Raw genomic sequence first — 12855 nt, 5'->3', positions numbered from 1 at the left:
CGAACTTTAAGGGTATAACAATTATAAATGACTTAGGAACCTCATCGACCTCGAACAAATGAAAGATAATCTCCATGGTAAAAATATTCTTGCCAGTTCAACAATAATTGGTATGCCCTCTTCCGAAATTAATTAATGGGAGGAATCTAAATAAATAAATAAATAAAAAGATGGAAGACATTACATTGTGCTCAAACAAATAAGTCTTATTGCAGAATTTAAGACAAAATCCCAGCTGCTTCAAGTGTAATCGGCCATAGTATAAGTAACACGTAGGATAATATATTGAGAGCTTTTTAGTCTCTCTTGATGCAGATGCTTTTGTACTCCTTTACATTATTTGTAATAGCTTGTTCAACTGGAAGCCTCTCCATGCTTGATGCACCATAAAACCCATGAACTCCCTTTGTACTTTTGAGTATGAACTCAGCTTCTTTTGGACCCGAAATAGGACCTGTGTAGAATTTTTAACAAAAACTTAATTTGCCATGGCTCTTATTGGTGAGGTTTCATTGCAAAAGAAATGCTTAATATACATTGGTATCTAGGATTCCATCATCCTGCCTCTTGTAACTGTTAGATATTCAACAAATTAAAAAAATTAATTATTGATGGTGCCATTATCTGATCAAGATATAAATGGCACCAAACATGATATAGACTGAAGCTCTATTCGTCATTTGTTCTTTCTTCTTCCAGGTAATATACAAACAATATCTCTGGATTTAAAAAGATGCTACTCTCAATCAATAAAAGCTTTAGGGTTCATATGGTTGCGAGCAATCTTAAATCCTAAACCTTTCACTTTCATTACCTTTACCGATCTTCAATGACGATCAGTTTCTGTTGAATCACAAAAAATGCTCTTAGATGTGATTAAATACATAAAGTGTGTCCTCTTCCTCTCAGACACAAAGCAGCGAGGGACAGTTGTTTTCTCTGTTGTCCATTTTGGATTATAATAGTTTAATTTTTAGGTATATTCCTAAAACTTTTTTCTTTCACACTTGCCATTAATTATACATTTGCCCAAAAACAATTAACTTTGTTTGAATGATGTGCATTATCTGCATGTATCTCAATGCCAATAGTCATTTTTACTGATAATTGATAAGTAAATGCTAAGTTGAAAGAAAGAAATCTTTTGCACATCTTATCTAATTACTGGAATAGATACAATTTATTTGCTCAAATTATAAGGGTAATCCTATACTCATTTGCATATATACTAATCTTAATTGAAAATGTTGCTAATCACATACAATTACTATTTGGTAGGAATTCATATGCTAAATTCATATCTGATGTGGTAAACATAGAAATCAACAAGTTTTTTAAGGGAACAAACTGCCTTTTGTCTTTTTTATCTAAAAATGTTAGATGGTTAGGTTACAAGTCGTGTTCCTTTTAGTCATCTTTTATGCAAAGATGTGGGTGATTTCTCAATTCTATATGTAATATGATTAACTTAGTGTCCAATTTAATTTACAGATATGGACAAACAACGTTGTTCAGTTACAGGAAGTAACATGTATTGAATGAGTTACACACGGTGCATAGGATCCATTTGTTTAGAAATGAGGGGCAACTAGTTATCCTTGATAGATTGTCTTGGATAGGATGGAGAATGGCGCTTGAGTGCAAAGGCAAAAGGGGGTTTGACTGTGGGATCCACTAGTTAAGCAGGATGAAAGTTGACCTTGGAGATCTGTGGTGTAGAATGGAAAGGTGTCAATCAGTTGCTAAAAGCTGATCAATGGATAACACCCAGGAGTTCACAATATTAAGGATCATTAGGCAAGTGGGATGCTAACAAATAAATTGAAAAAGAACCTTGATCGAGCTTCTCCTTTGATGTGCATGGCCATTAAGATGCTAGAGTTGGTTCACCTTAATAATATATTCAACCAATGAAAACCTTTTTTTCTTTAAAGTTATTTCTTAAGGGACTTGATAGGGCTATTCAGATAAAGATGCAATATGGATCATTTCTATTCACTCGTGAGTGTTTCAAAACCTTAAAACCCTTTTTATTGGCAGAGTTTGATAATTTTATTTATTTTAAACACTGTAGTTGTTCTTTTCATGTGTGTCAGAACTTACCTAGAAAAGAAATGAAACCAAATAGGACTCCCATAAAAAAAAAGATGCCCATCCATCAGGAGGAAAAAGTATCTCTTTAGGCTAAATTCATCTGGAACTCACTTGAATTATATTTAGTGGGGGACTATCCAATAGATAAGAAAATTGAACTTTTTATCTTGAAGTTAAAAGAACTAGGAAAACTATCATTTGTACTTTGAGGTTGGTATATCAAAATAAAGTAATTTTATATTTTTGGTGAATGGCAAATGAAATGTCTCAGCCCTTCAACTGATCCCTATATTCTTAGAAAGGATCTACTAGTTGTTCAGATGAAAGACAAGCAACTAGAGTGGGAGAGTCAGACTTGGAAAGAGAATTCTCCCCTTCTTCACTCGCTTACCTATTTTTATCATCAGCACTAGCGCACAAATAGTGGAGCTATTACACGATTTTATAGGTTAGTGTTACTCTACTCACTAAACAATTAATCATTGTGATATGACACCATGGATATGTATATAACTTAGCAATGGGTGTCAACCAACTACTAGGGCTTTGTTCCTTATAGGGAGAGTTGAAAGAAGATAGTTAACAAGGTTCGTTAGCTATTAGTCTTTTGCTTTGTCTAGGAAAAAACTACCATTTGCAAATACTGAAATATATGTTGGTAGCATGCCATTTATTTCTGCTTTTACTATGAGTAAAGAAGTACCTCCATGGCAAAGAACAATGATTTCAGAATTAATTCCTATTGCAGCATCTGCAATTGCTTGAACACGTCCAACACTACCATCAAGAGTTATCGCTGTCTTGGCACCAATAGATCCTGATGTTGTTAGACCCATATGCGCTACGATGATGTTGGCGCCAGCCTTGGCCATAGAAACAGCTTCATCTGGATTGAATGCATATGGGGTTGTTAATAACCCTAATTTGTGAGCTTTGTTAATCATCTCAACCTCCAACCTGGTAAAGCAACATGTACACTTCAATTTAGTCAAAAAAGGACTACGTTGGATATTTCTATTGCCATATTGTCATTGGAAGTGGTTGTTGATTCATCTCACCCTACAGATCCTGGAGATATTAACAAAATAACATCTAATTTTAAAGCATCTGAGAAACATACCCATAGCCCATTCCTGTTTCTTCCAAGTTTTGGCGGAAATTACCATCAAAGAGTCCGACTGTTGGAAAGTTCTGAACACCAACAAATCCTGTTGCTTCTACCTGTCTTAGAAAATAGTCCATTCTGCGGAATGGATCCGTGGCACATACTCCAGCAAGAACTGGTACTCCTTTCACCACCTACATTGCAATAAAGATTGGATTACTGTAAAAAATCAACAGTGGTTTTCATCATTAGGAAATGGTAGCTTTGTTTTCTTCTTATTATGTTTGATGTATAATTGTTAGCGACCATAGTATTATGATGCTCAAAACAGTTAAAATTGTGAACTGTTTTCTCAAACTTCTCAAAGGACTAAGGAACTCACTGGTAGCACTTCATTGGCCATGTCAAGAACAACTGCATTTGCATCAGCAAATGGCAATAACCCAGCCAATGACCCTCTTCCAGCCATTCGAAAACGCCCAGAGTTGTACAAGACTATAAGATCCACTCCACCAGCTTCTTCAAACTTGGCAGATATTCCCGTCCCTGCACCTGCTCCTATGATAGGTATACCTTTAATGATCTGTTGCTTCAAATTGTCCAATAATCTCAGTGTCCTTTTCATGGTCTCTGAAACAATGATAAGAAACAGATAACATCAAGATGTTTAAGCTGAATCATGTAAGCCAAAAACCATTGTCCACGCTCCGACAACATAAAACTATGGTATTCTAATGAGCATGAGTATCTGGTACAAGTATGGGTCTACATAACATACTGTTATTTATCCAAATAAGGATATAAGGACTTAGAAAACAAGGATCAAATTCTGTACATATAGGTATGGTGACACATTGTTAAAATAATTTTACTTACATACTATTACAATACATGCATTCAACACAACACTTATAATGTTTATATAAATATTAATATTAATTTAATATAGCTACAATTAAAATATTATCTCATTATAACTATAATTGATATTTAAATTAATATATTTAATAAATTTAACTTTGCCCTTGGCAAAATACACTCTGCCATGGTCTCGAGCCCAGATAAAGAAGGGTTATTTTATATTGTCAACCAACTTCAAATAAAAGCAAATGTATATATGGATCTATCAAACTATTATACTAATGCTAAGTTGGTCTCCGGAAGAATCACGTTAGAGGTCTATCTCGACAAAAATTGCTGCATCTCTATCTCCATGAGAACTCGGTTATAGTATTAAATATATAAGAGTTCTCAAACCATAAGTTGTAGAAGAAGAAGAAGAAGAATATGGATTATTTTAAATTTGGAATATAGAATCTAAGAACGCTAACTAGCAAAGCAATAGAGGTAATACATATAATAATTAGGAGAATAATGAATGTTTTATTCTTACAAGAGAAAAAATAGAGAGGGTAGAAGGCAAAGATAATAGAGAACTTACATTTTAAGTTATAACACATAGAAAAGAGTAAAATAAGAAATAAAATAGATATGATTGTAGATAATTCGTTAAAGGATAAAGTAGTAGTTAGAAAGGAGATAGGATTATAACATTCAAGATAGTGGTAGCAAAATAAACTATTAATGTAATTAGCATATATGCACCTCAAATAGAATTAGATGAAGACGCCAAACATAAATTTTGGAAAGACCTTGATGAGATAGTATAAAAAATTTCAACAACTAAAATGATTTTAATAGGAGGAGATTTAAATAAGTATGAAGGAGTAAAAAATGAGAAATATGATAGACTGTTTGGTATCATGGTTTTGGACCAAGAAATGAAGAAGGAAAAATTATATTGGACTTCGTGATAACAGATAAACTTATAATAACTAATATATTTATCAAGAAGAGAGCAGAACACATAGTTACATTCAAAAAGTGTAAACAATAAGTCATAAATTGGCCTCTTCATGGTCAAGAAAAAAGATAGAAAGATTTGTCAAAATTGTAAGGTCATCCTTGAAAAAAATTTAACCACCCAACATAGGTTAGTAATGTTAAATACGTGCCTCAAGCATAGTATTAATAGAAAGAAAACGTGCATGACTCCTAGGATCAATTAATGGAAGTTAAAGGATGGAAAATAAAGTATCTTTAAGAAGAGAGGGTAATAGCATATGTATTAGGAGAAATGCATGGTGGCTCGACTACGGAATGGGATAATATAACATCAAATTTGAAAATGGTGGTCAAAAGCGAAATCGGTGAGTTAAGAGGACAAGCATCACCAAACAAAGAATATAGGTGGTGGAATAAAGGAGAAGTGGTAGAAAAAAATGATGTATAAGTTACTATCCACTTGTAATAACGAAAAAAATTATGAAAAGTATACAATAACAAAGAACGTAATGAGTGAAGTTAAGAATAAAGCTTTTGAATGCTTGTTTCAATAGCTTAATACAAAATAAGGGGAAAGGAACATCTATAGAATAGTTAAAGCGAGAGAGAAGAAAACAAAAGATTTTCTCAAATAAGATACATTAGAGATAAATCAATTGGGTACTAGTGAAGGATGAAGAAATAAAAGAGTGATGGAAAAGATATTGATATTTTCATCAATTTTTTAATGAAGATTTAGATGACTATATTCTCTTAGGAAACTTAAGTAGGGTAGAGGGGTATAGAAATTTAGATTTTTATCAAAAAAATTCAAACCTCAAAATTAAAAAAGATATTAAATGGGATGCAAAATGGGAAAGTGGTTGGACTAAATCATATTCTAATAGAGGTATAGAAATGTCTAGAGAAGTAAGGCATTGAATGACTTACGAAATTATTCAACCTAATATTAAAAATATAAAAAAATATCTTATTAGTGGAGGGTAAATACTCTAATCTCTTATATAAAAACAAAGGAGACTTATAAATTTTACGAATTATAGGGGTATTAAACTAATAAGTCATATCATGAAACTTTAAAAAAATGATAGAAAAAAGATTAAAGAGACCAAGGTAACTGAAATTCAATTTGGATTCATTTCTTAAAGGTTGACAATGGAAGTTATACATCTTTTCAAATAATTGATTAAAAAATATCAAGAAAAGAAACAACACTTATACATAGTATTTATTGATCTAGAAAAAGTTTATGGCAGTGTCCCAAGAAAAATTATGTGGAGAATTTTAAAAAAAATTATTAATGTAAGGTACATTGAAACAATTAAGGATACCTATGAGGATGTAATGACAATAGTGAAGACTCCAAGTGGATTAACTGAAGTATTTTCATAGGGTTACGTCAAGGATCAATTCTAAATTCATACCTTTTTATACTAGTCATGGGTGAACTAATTAGACACATCCAAGACATATTACTATAGTACATATTGTTTGCATATGACAATATTTTGGTTAATGAGACGTGAGTAAATGTCAGACTCAAATTTTGGCAAAAAACACTAGAAATAAAAAGTTTTAGGTTTAGTAAAGTATAGACAAAATGTGTGAAATTTAAGTTTAGTAGTATTAAACATAGCAAGATAATTGTTAAGCTAGGAGATGATAAATTATCTGTAAAACCTTAAATATATAGGATTATTTTTACAAAAGGATTGGAGGCACTGATAGAGATATTTACATAAAATACAAGTAGGATGGTTAAAATGATAGAGGACGTCAAATGTTCTTTGTGATTGTAAGATGCCTCTAAAGTTTAAAGAGAAGTTTTATAAAACAATTGTTAGATCTGATATATTATATAGAGCTGAATGTTGGGCTATAAAGTGAACACATGAGCAAATGAAAAGAATCGCATAAATGAGGATGTTAAGGTGGATGTGCGGACATACAAGAATAGACATGATAAATAACGAGAACATTAAAGTAAAAGTCGGGGTTACACTTATTGAGGAAAAATTCTGAAAGACGCGTTTAAAATGATACATAGACATACTTAAATATCCAATAAATGTCCCAAATAGGCGATGTGAGATAATGATAAATACACATATTAATAAAGGAAGAAGAAAACTAAAGAAGACTTAATTAGTAACGATAACACAAGATCAAATTCATTTAAATATAGATGAGGATATAGTAGGGGATCAAACCCAATAGCACAGGAGAATCCATATAGCCGACCCCCACTTAGTAGATAAAGACTTGGTTGTTGCTGTCGTTTAATGAATTTGTTAATATAGGAGAATTTAAGTTTAAGTCAATATTAAAGCCAACTAATATTAAATTGTTGTTGTTTAATGAATTTGTTAATATAGGAGAATTTAAGTCAATATTAAAGCCAACTAATATTAAATACATTTACAACAACCATGGTTTGAAATTTGTACCATATTGAGCAATGCGATCAAAATATATTGTTTTATTAAATTACCAAAAATTGATAGTAACTAACATAAAAAATCTCTTCTATATCACTTGTGCTGACCATATAACACTCTATACCCCTCAGATGCTATGACAAACATCAAGATGAATTCAATTAATGTTTGTTATTTTCTTATAGCATGTGTCACTACAACGCAGTGTTAGAACTATATCATTCAAGATGGGATAGAAAGTTTGCCATGAAATGTTATTTTAACCTTGCTTATAGTATGTAATTGTCTTTCTTATTTATCTCTTTTCTCATTCCAACTCTAAGTCGTCACCGACACAATACATCAATGCACTCACTCATTCTTGTCAAAAACTAAACTTCGACCCAACTTGAAACCTAGACCTTAACTACAACAATTATGATATTTGTATAAATATTAATATTAATAGCTAAAATTAATATATAAAATCATTGTAACTATAGTCATTATTAAAATTCATAAATATTATATTTAAGAAATTTGTTAATTAGTAGAGGTTAAGATAATAATGAAGTCGTTAATATGATTACATTAATCTATTTTATTAATATAGATGTATGAGGTATAATTTAATCATTCTAATTTCTCTATGCTCACCCAACTCAAGCCACAATCCTCTCTGCTTTCATAATTCCAATCGCTATAAAAGCCTATTCTTCCTTTTACTTTCCATTAATAGCAATGCAAGTAGTCCCAAACATCCCTTCCCATATGGCATTTGCCCCAATGTTAGTTGACTCCTCTACCTCACTCTAAGGTATGAGCCACAAAGCCCACAGCCCATACATTTCTTCTTCCTCTTTTTAGTCTCCTCTTATGTTTCTTCTCCTTCCACTTTTCATAGATGAGTATGGCTCATTGGACAATGTTTTTCACACATCACACGATATGGGAGGGTTGTATGATAAGTCCTACTAACAAAGACATAAAACATAAAAGCTAGATATTCTTATGATGGTTAACAATCTTTTGATAAGAACTAGAAACTAAACATCACTTAATGAAAGTTGCAGAGAAAAGACAGTTTATTTAAATTTAAATTAGAGTGTAAAAGATGATTGCTATGTTCTAAAATGTGGAACTAGCTTGAAGAGCATTGCATAATGAGGTTATCGTTGTAATGAGTTTAATCCTTATTGGTATTTAGGTCTAGGGAGTCAATATCGAGTCCTGCATATACAAAGTAATTATTCCACTAGAAATATGTGGTAGAATATTTCCTTCCCTGAACTTAATATGGTTCAAAGCACCCATTCTATGGTTAGGGTTCTCAAAAGAGATATTCCCGTTTGGCTATGACCACCACTGACAACATTGTAGTTGCTTGTTACCTGCCTTTGTCTCTCAATCCCTTCACTATCTCACATCATTGTATAATTCTTTCTTCATGAAACCACAATCCCCATTGACATCACATCATAAGCCCCACCTCTGATTCAACTGTCCTTTACATAGAAATGTCTCCTCTTGAGAGTACCTACCGATGTAAGTCTCTCCTCCATGCAAGCACCCCACACAAACACCCCATGCAAGCCTCTCCTCCATGTGAGATTCTTCGCATGTTGAGACTTCTTTGTGCATACGTGCTACAACTCCATTAGAGACCCTATGTGTTGTCACACATTAATAAAGCCTCCCTTCATGGTTTTGAATATGAGAGTTCTTCATCGAGTACCCTGTGTTGTTGTGATGCCTTTCTGTGCACACGAAAAAAACTTCTCACATTTGCAATATTACATTCATAGTCAAGCTATCTCCTCTCCATCACTGATCACATTTGGGCAACATATGTGTTGACGCTTCTTCGTGACTCCTGATTCCAATCCAAACACTTCATATTTGACATGAGGCTTTATAAAATTTGGGCACTACATCTCCTAGATCTGAGATCCTTCTGAACTTCTGACCTTTCGTTTGCAGCATCAACTAGAACACCACCAGGTGTGACAGTGATTGTCCTCATGCAATGTTCGTTTGTGAGCCACATCATTTGTTCCACACTCTAAATGAGCAAGCAACAACCAACTCCACCTTCTCAACTCCTTTGAAGAGACGAACTCTCTGCAATCCTTGCTACCTATTATCACAATTTCATCGCCATAGAGCTAGAGCTTGCATTCACAATTGGTCTACCAGCAGAATCTCTAACATTGGTGTCCAAAATTAGAGACCTTTGCAATAACATGCCTCAGTTGCAACATTTTCTTTAACCCTACAATTTTCATTTATTCTAGATCTCCTTGTGAACTACTAAGCTTGTTACTTCTTCAAGTTTGTCACTCAATGACTATGACTATAAGTCCTTTTTGGCAAAGTCTCCAGTTCAGTGGTGGTGTACAAGCACAACACGAGTTATTGGTTTGTTGATCAGCCCTCCTGGTTTGATTAGCCCATTAAATCCCTCCAACTTGACCAACTCATTTGACTCATTCACCTTGCTTAATTGGCACTCTTGCTTGATGCAATCAATCCAACTGGTTCGCCTACTAGGTCTAGTCAATCCACTTGTCCATCTAACTCGATTGACTTGTCGAAGCCATTTGGTTGGTCGGCTCAACCACCCCAACCAACCTAATTGGTTCATTCATCCTGACTGGCTTGCCTGATCTAACGAGCCTAGCCTATTCAAGATGCTTGGTATATATCAGGCAACCCAATTAGATTGACTAACCCAACTTGTTTGTATGGATCAACAAGCAACTTGACCAACTCATTTGACTCACCTTACTTAATTGGCTTTCTTGCTCGATGCAATCAATCCAACTGGTTCGCCTATTGGTCTAGTCAATCCACTTGTCCATCTGACTCAATTGACTTGTCAAACCCATTTGGTTAGTTGGCTCAACCACCCCAACCAACCTAATTGGTTCATTCATCCTGATTGGCTTGCCTAATCTAACAAGCCTAGCCTATTCAAGATGCTTGGTATAATTAGGGTGTCCGACTTGATATCAGACAACCCAATTAGATTGACTAACCCGACTTGGTTGTATGGATCAACAAGCAAATTAACCTAAATAGAATGATTATCGAACTAGTCCAACCAAATTGATCATCAGATTTGGACCAACTAAATTAATCGACCTGCTTTGTTCATTTATAATATGTATTTTCAAGAGTTGAATAAAATATATATATATATATATATATATATATATAACTTTAAAGATTTGAAGAATGCATATAAAGAATAGTTAAATAGAAATTTGATTGGAATTAATAATTTGAGTTCATTTTTTCAACCAAATATAGGAATACTTATTCCATAAAAATTCATAAGGAATTATTCCTATGAACTAAATGCACTATTAAAATTGGAATTTTCAATGGGAATCGACAAAAATGATGAAAAAAAAGAGATTCTAACATCCACTATAAAAGGAGAAAGAGAGAGTGAATTTGAATTTTCAACATATATATTTTAAAAGGTAGCAAATGTAAAGAGAATTAATGTAAAAGTCCAATGTCAATTTAAAGAGACAAGAGATGTTTGAAGAGAAAGTTATCTACCTTCTCCAATCAATCAATAAAGATAGATGATAGATGAATGAAAATGAAAAAAAAAAGTGAGAATGAGAATAAAATACATAAACAAGAAGCAAAGAGGATGAAAAAGATCAATGTTGTGCAACTTTAAAGAAAACTTGGTGCTTTTTTCTATTGGATGTGTTACTTTTTATTTTTGAAATATACTCTTCTCTTTTTGTTATATTCTCTTATCCTATTTTGTTCCTTCAAGTGTGAGAAACAGGATGCCATGTGTAAACCTCTTATTTTGCAGAGTGGATAGATGAGGCATTACAAATAAGGCGAGCAACCCAGCTATAAGTAAAGCAAAAGGCATAGAAGAAGACTAATACATGCTCAACTTTACTCATCTAATGGCATAGTGCTGCAAAAAATACAAGAGATTTAGTTGCCAATGTTGGTGGTGTCCACTTTATTGGACCCTACCCCTATCACATAACATCTACTTATTTTTCAAATGTGAGGAACAACATTGATCAAAGTAAAGATATTGGTCGAATTAGTTCTAATATTGTGTTAACACTCCAATGTATGGTATTGATGACAAATTAGATGTTGAATGAGGAAGGAAATAAAATAAAGAAAAGAGACATTATCTATGCTGAGTAATATTGAATTTCGGTAATTTAGCGGAATGATATGTTTTGATTGTTTCTCCCGATATAGTACAAGATTTAAAACCATACTTGACAGAAATAATCTCCTTCCTAATAAAAATAATCATAGAGTGACAAAACTATTTTATTTAAAAAAAAATACATGACAAGGAAATGCACTTTCTCCCAGTGGGGTCATCGCCATAACAAGGAAAATCATTCAAAATACCTCTAAACAAACAGCACGAACACAAAACATCAATAATGGATTTTTTTTCAAAGAAAACAATAAATTGGTTCTTAAAAATCTGCTTTCCAGACACACACAAAAACGTTGATTATTACGGAAAACCAAGGCAATCTACGATCACGCAAAAGAAATGAAAGTGAAGAGTCCAGGTAGAAGGATCTAGGATGCAACCGTGGATCGGTGTCAAGGGCGATGTGGAGGGCCTGGTTAATGGCGGTAAAGAGATTGATGAGCTTCCCGTCGCTGGGAGGCTTTGCAGCCTCGGACAAACTCGAAAAAACCATATACGAATGCGAAACCCTCTTTCCTAATGCCCGCAGCGCCATGGCCATCTACCGATTGCCTATCTCCGCTCGAACGACGAGATCATTTTTAGGTTCGAACCTTCCATGTTGATCAAAATTAGAATACCAAATCTGAAAGGTTTTTGAAAGACAAAAGGTTTCTAAAATGTGCACAATGGAGTCACACTTTGCCCATGATAAAAATGTCAAAGAAAAGAGAAAATTGCTCCTTTAATGAGAAGGCATGAAGATAATTATTAGGTAGAGGTTATGACTTGGGCAACTAATTAATGTAACTTTTGACATGTGTCTACATGTTTGAATGGTTGACTAATGTATTTTTGAGATTAGATTTCACTTTTTTCTTTCCAAGTGGCAATTACAAGTAAGTGCATTTAAATTCATTGTAGGGTTACAATGATGTGATTCTTTAATATTGAATATAAGGTTGTGTTATTTGACATGGGCATAAATACATAATGATTTTGTCTATTACATTCAGGGTTTAAAATCTCGTGCCGAGCCGGTCGAAACGGCCGAAATTTTTCGTTCCGCCCGCCGACCGGCACCGGCACGGCCCGGCACAGCCCATCCCAGCTGCCAGAGTCGCGCGACTCCGGCGGCCTCGCCGGAGGGGTCGCGCGACACCTCCGGCGCGGCGGAGGGGTCGCGATCT

General features: G+C 33.7%; 1 protein-coding gene across 2 annotated transcripts in view; it reads right to left on the bottom strand.

Moving 5' to 3' along the window:
- Positions 1 to 147: 147 nt before the first annotated feature.
- LOC141845019 (toMV susceptible protein tm-1(GCR26)) overlaps positions 148 to 12855 on the bottom strand; it is a 45829-nt gene continuing 33121 nt past the window's right edge. For both annotated transcript variants that reach the window (XM_074733020.1, XM_074733021.1), the window contains exons 6-9: positions 3582 to 3829; positions 3215 to 3393; positions 2798 to 3051; positions 148 to 454 (exon numbers count right to left, since the gene is read on the bottom strand). In XM_074733020.1, the coding sequence (XP_074589121.1) occupies positions 297 to 454; positions 2798 to 3051; positions 3215 to 3393; positions 3582 to 3829 (839 nt within the window). In that variant the 3' untranslated portion in view covers positions 148 to 296. The remainder of the gene's footprint in view (positions 455 to 2797; positions 3052 to 3214; positions 3394 to 3581; positions 3830 to 12855) is intronic.

The sequence above is a fragment of the Curcuma longa genome, chromosome 14 (assembly GCF_044706935.1).
Source record: "Curcuma longa cultivar G26 ecotype Majalengka, Jawa Barat chromosome 14, ITB_CL_G26_1.1, whole genome shotgun sequence".
Lineage (NCBI taxonomy): Eukaryota > Viridiplantae > Streptophyta > Magnoliopsida > Zingiberales > Zingiberaceae > Curcuma > Curcuma longa.
Note: the sequence above shows the minus strand (reverse complement) of the source record. Positions and strands in the feature narration are given on the sequence as shown.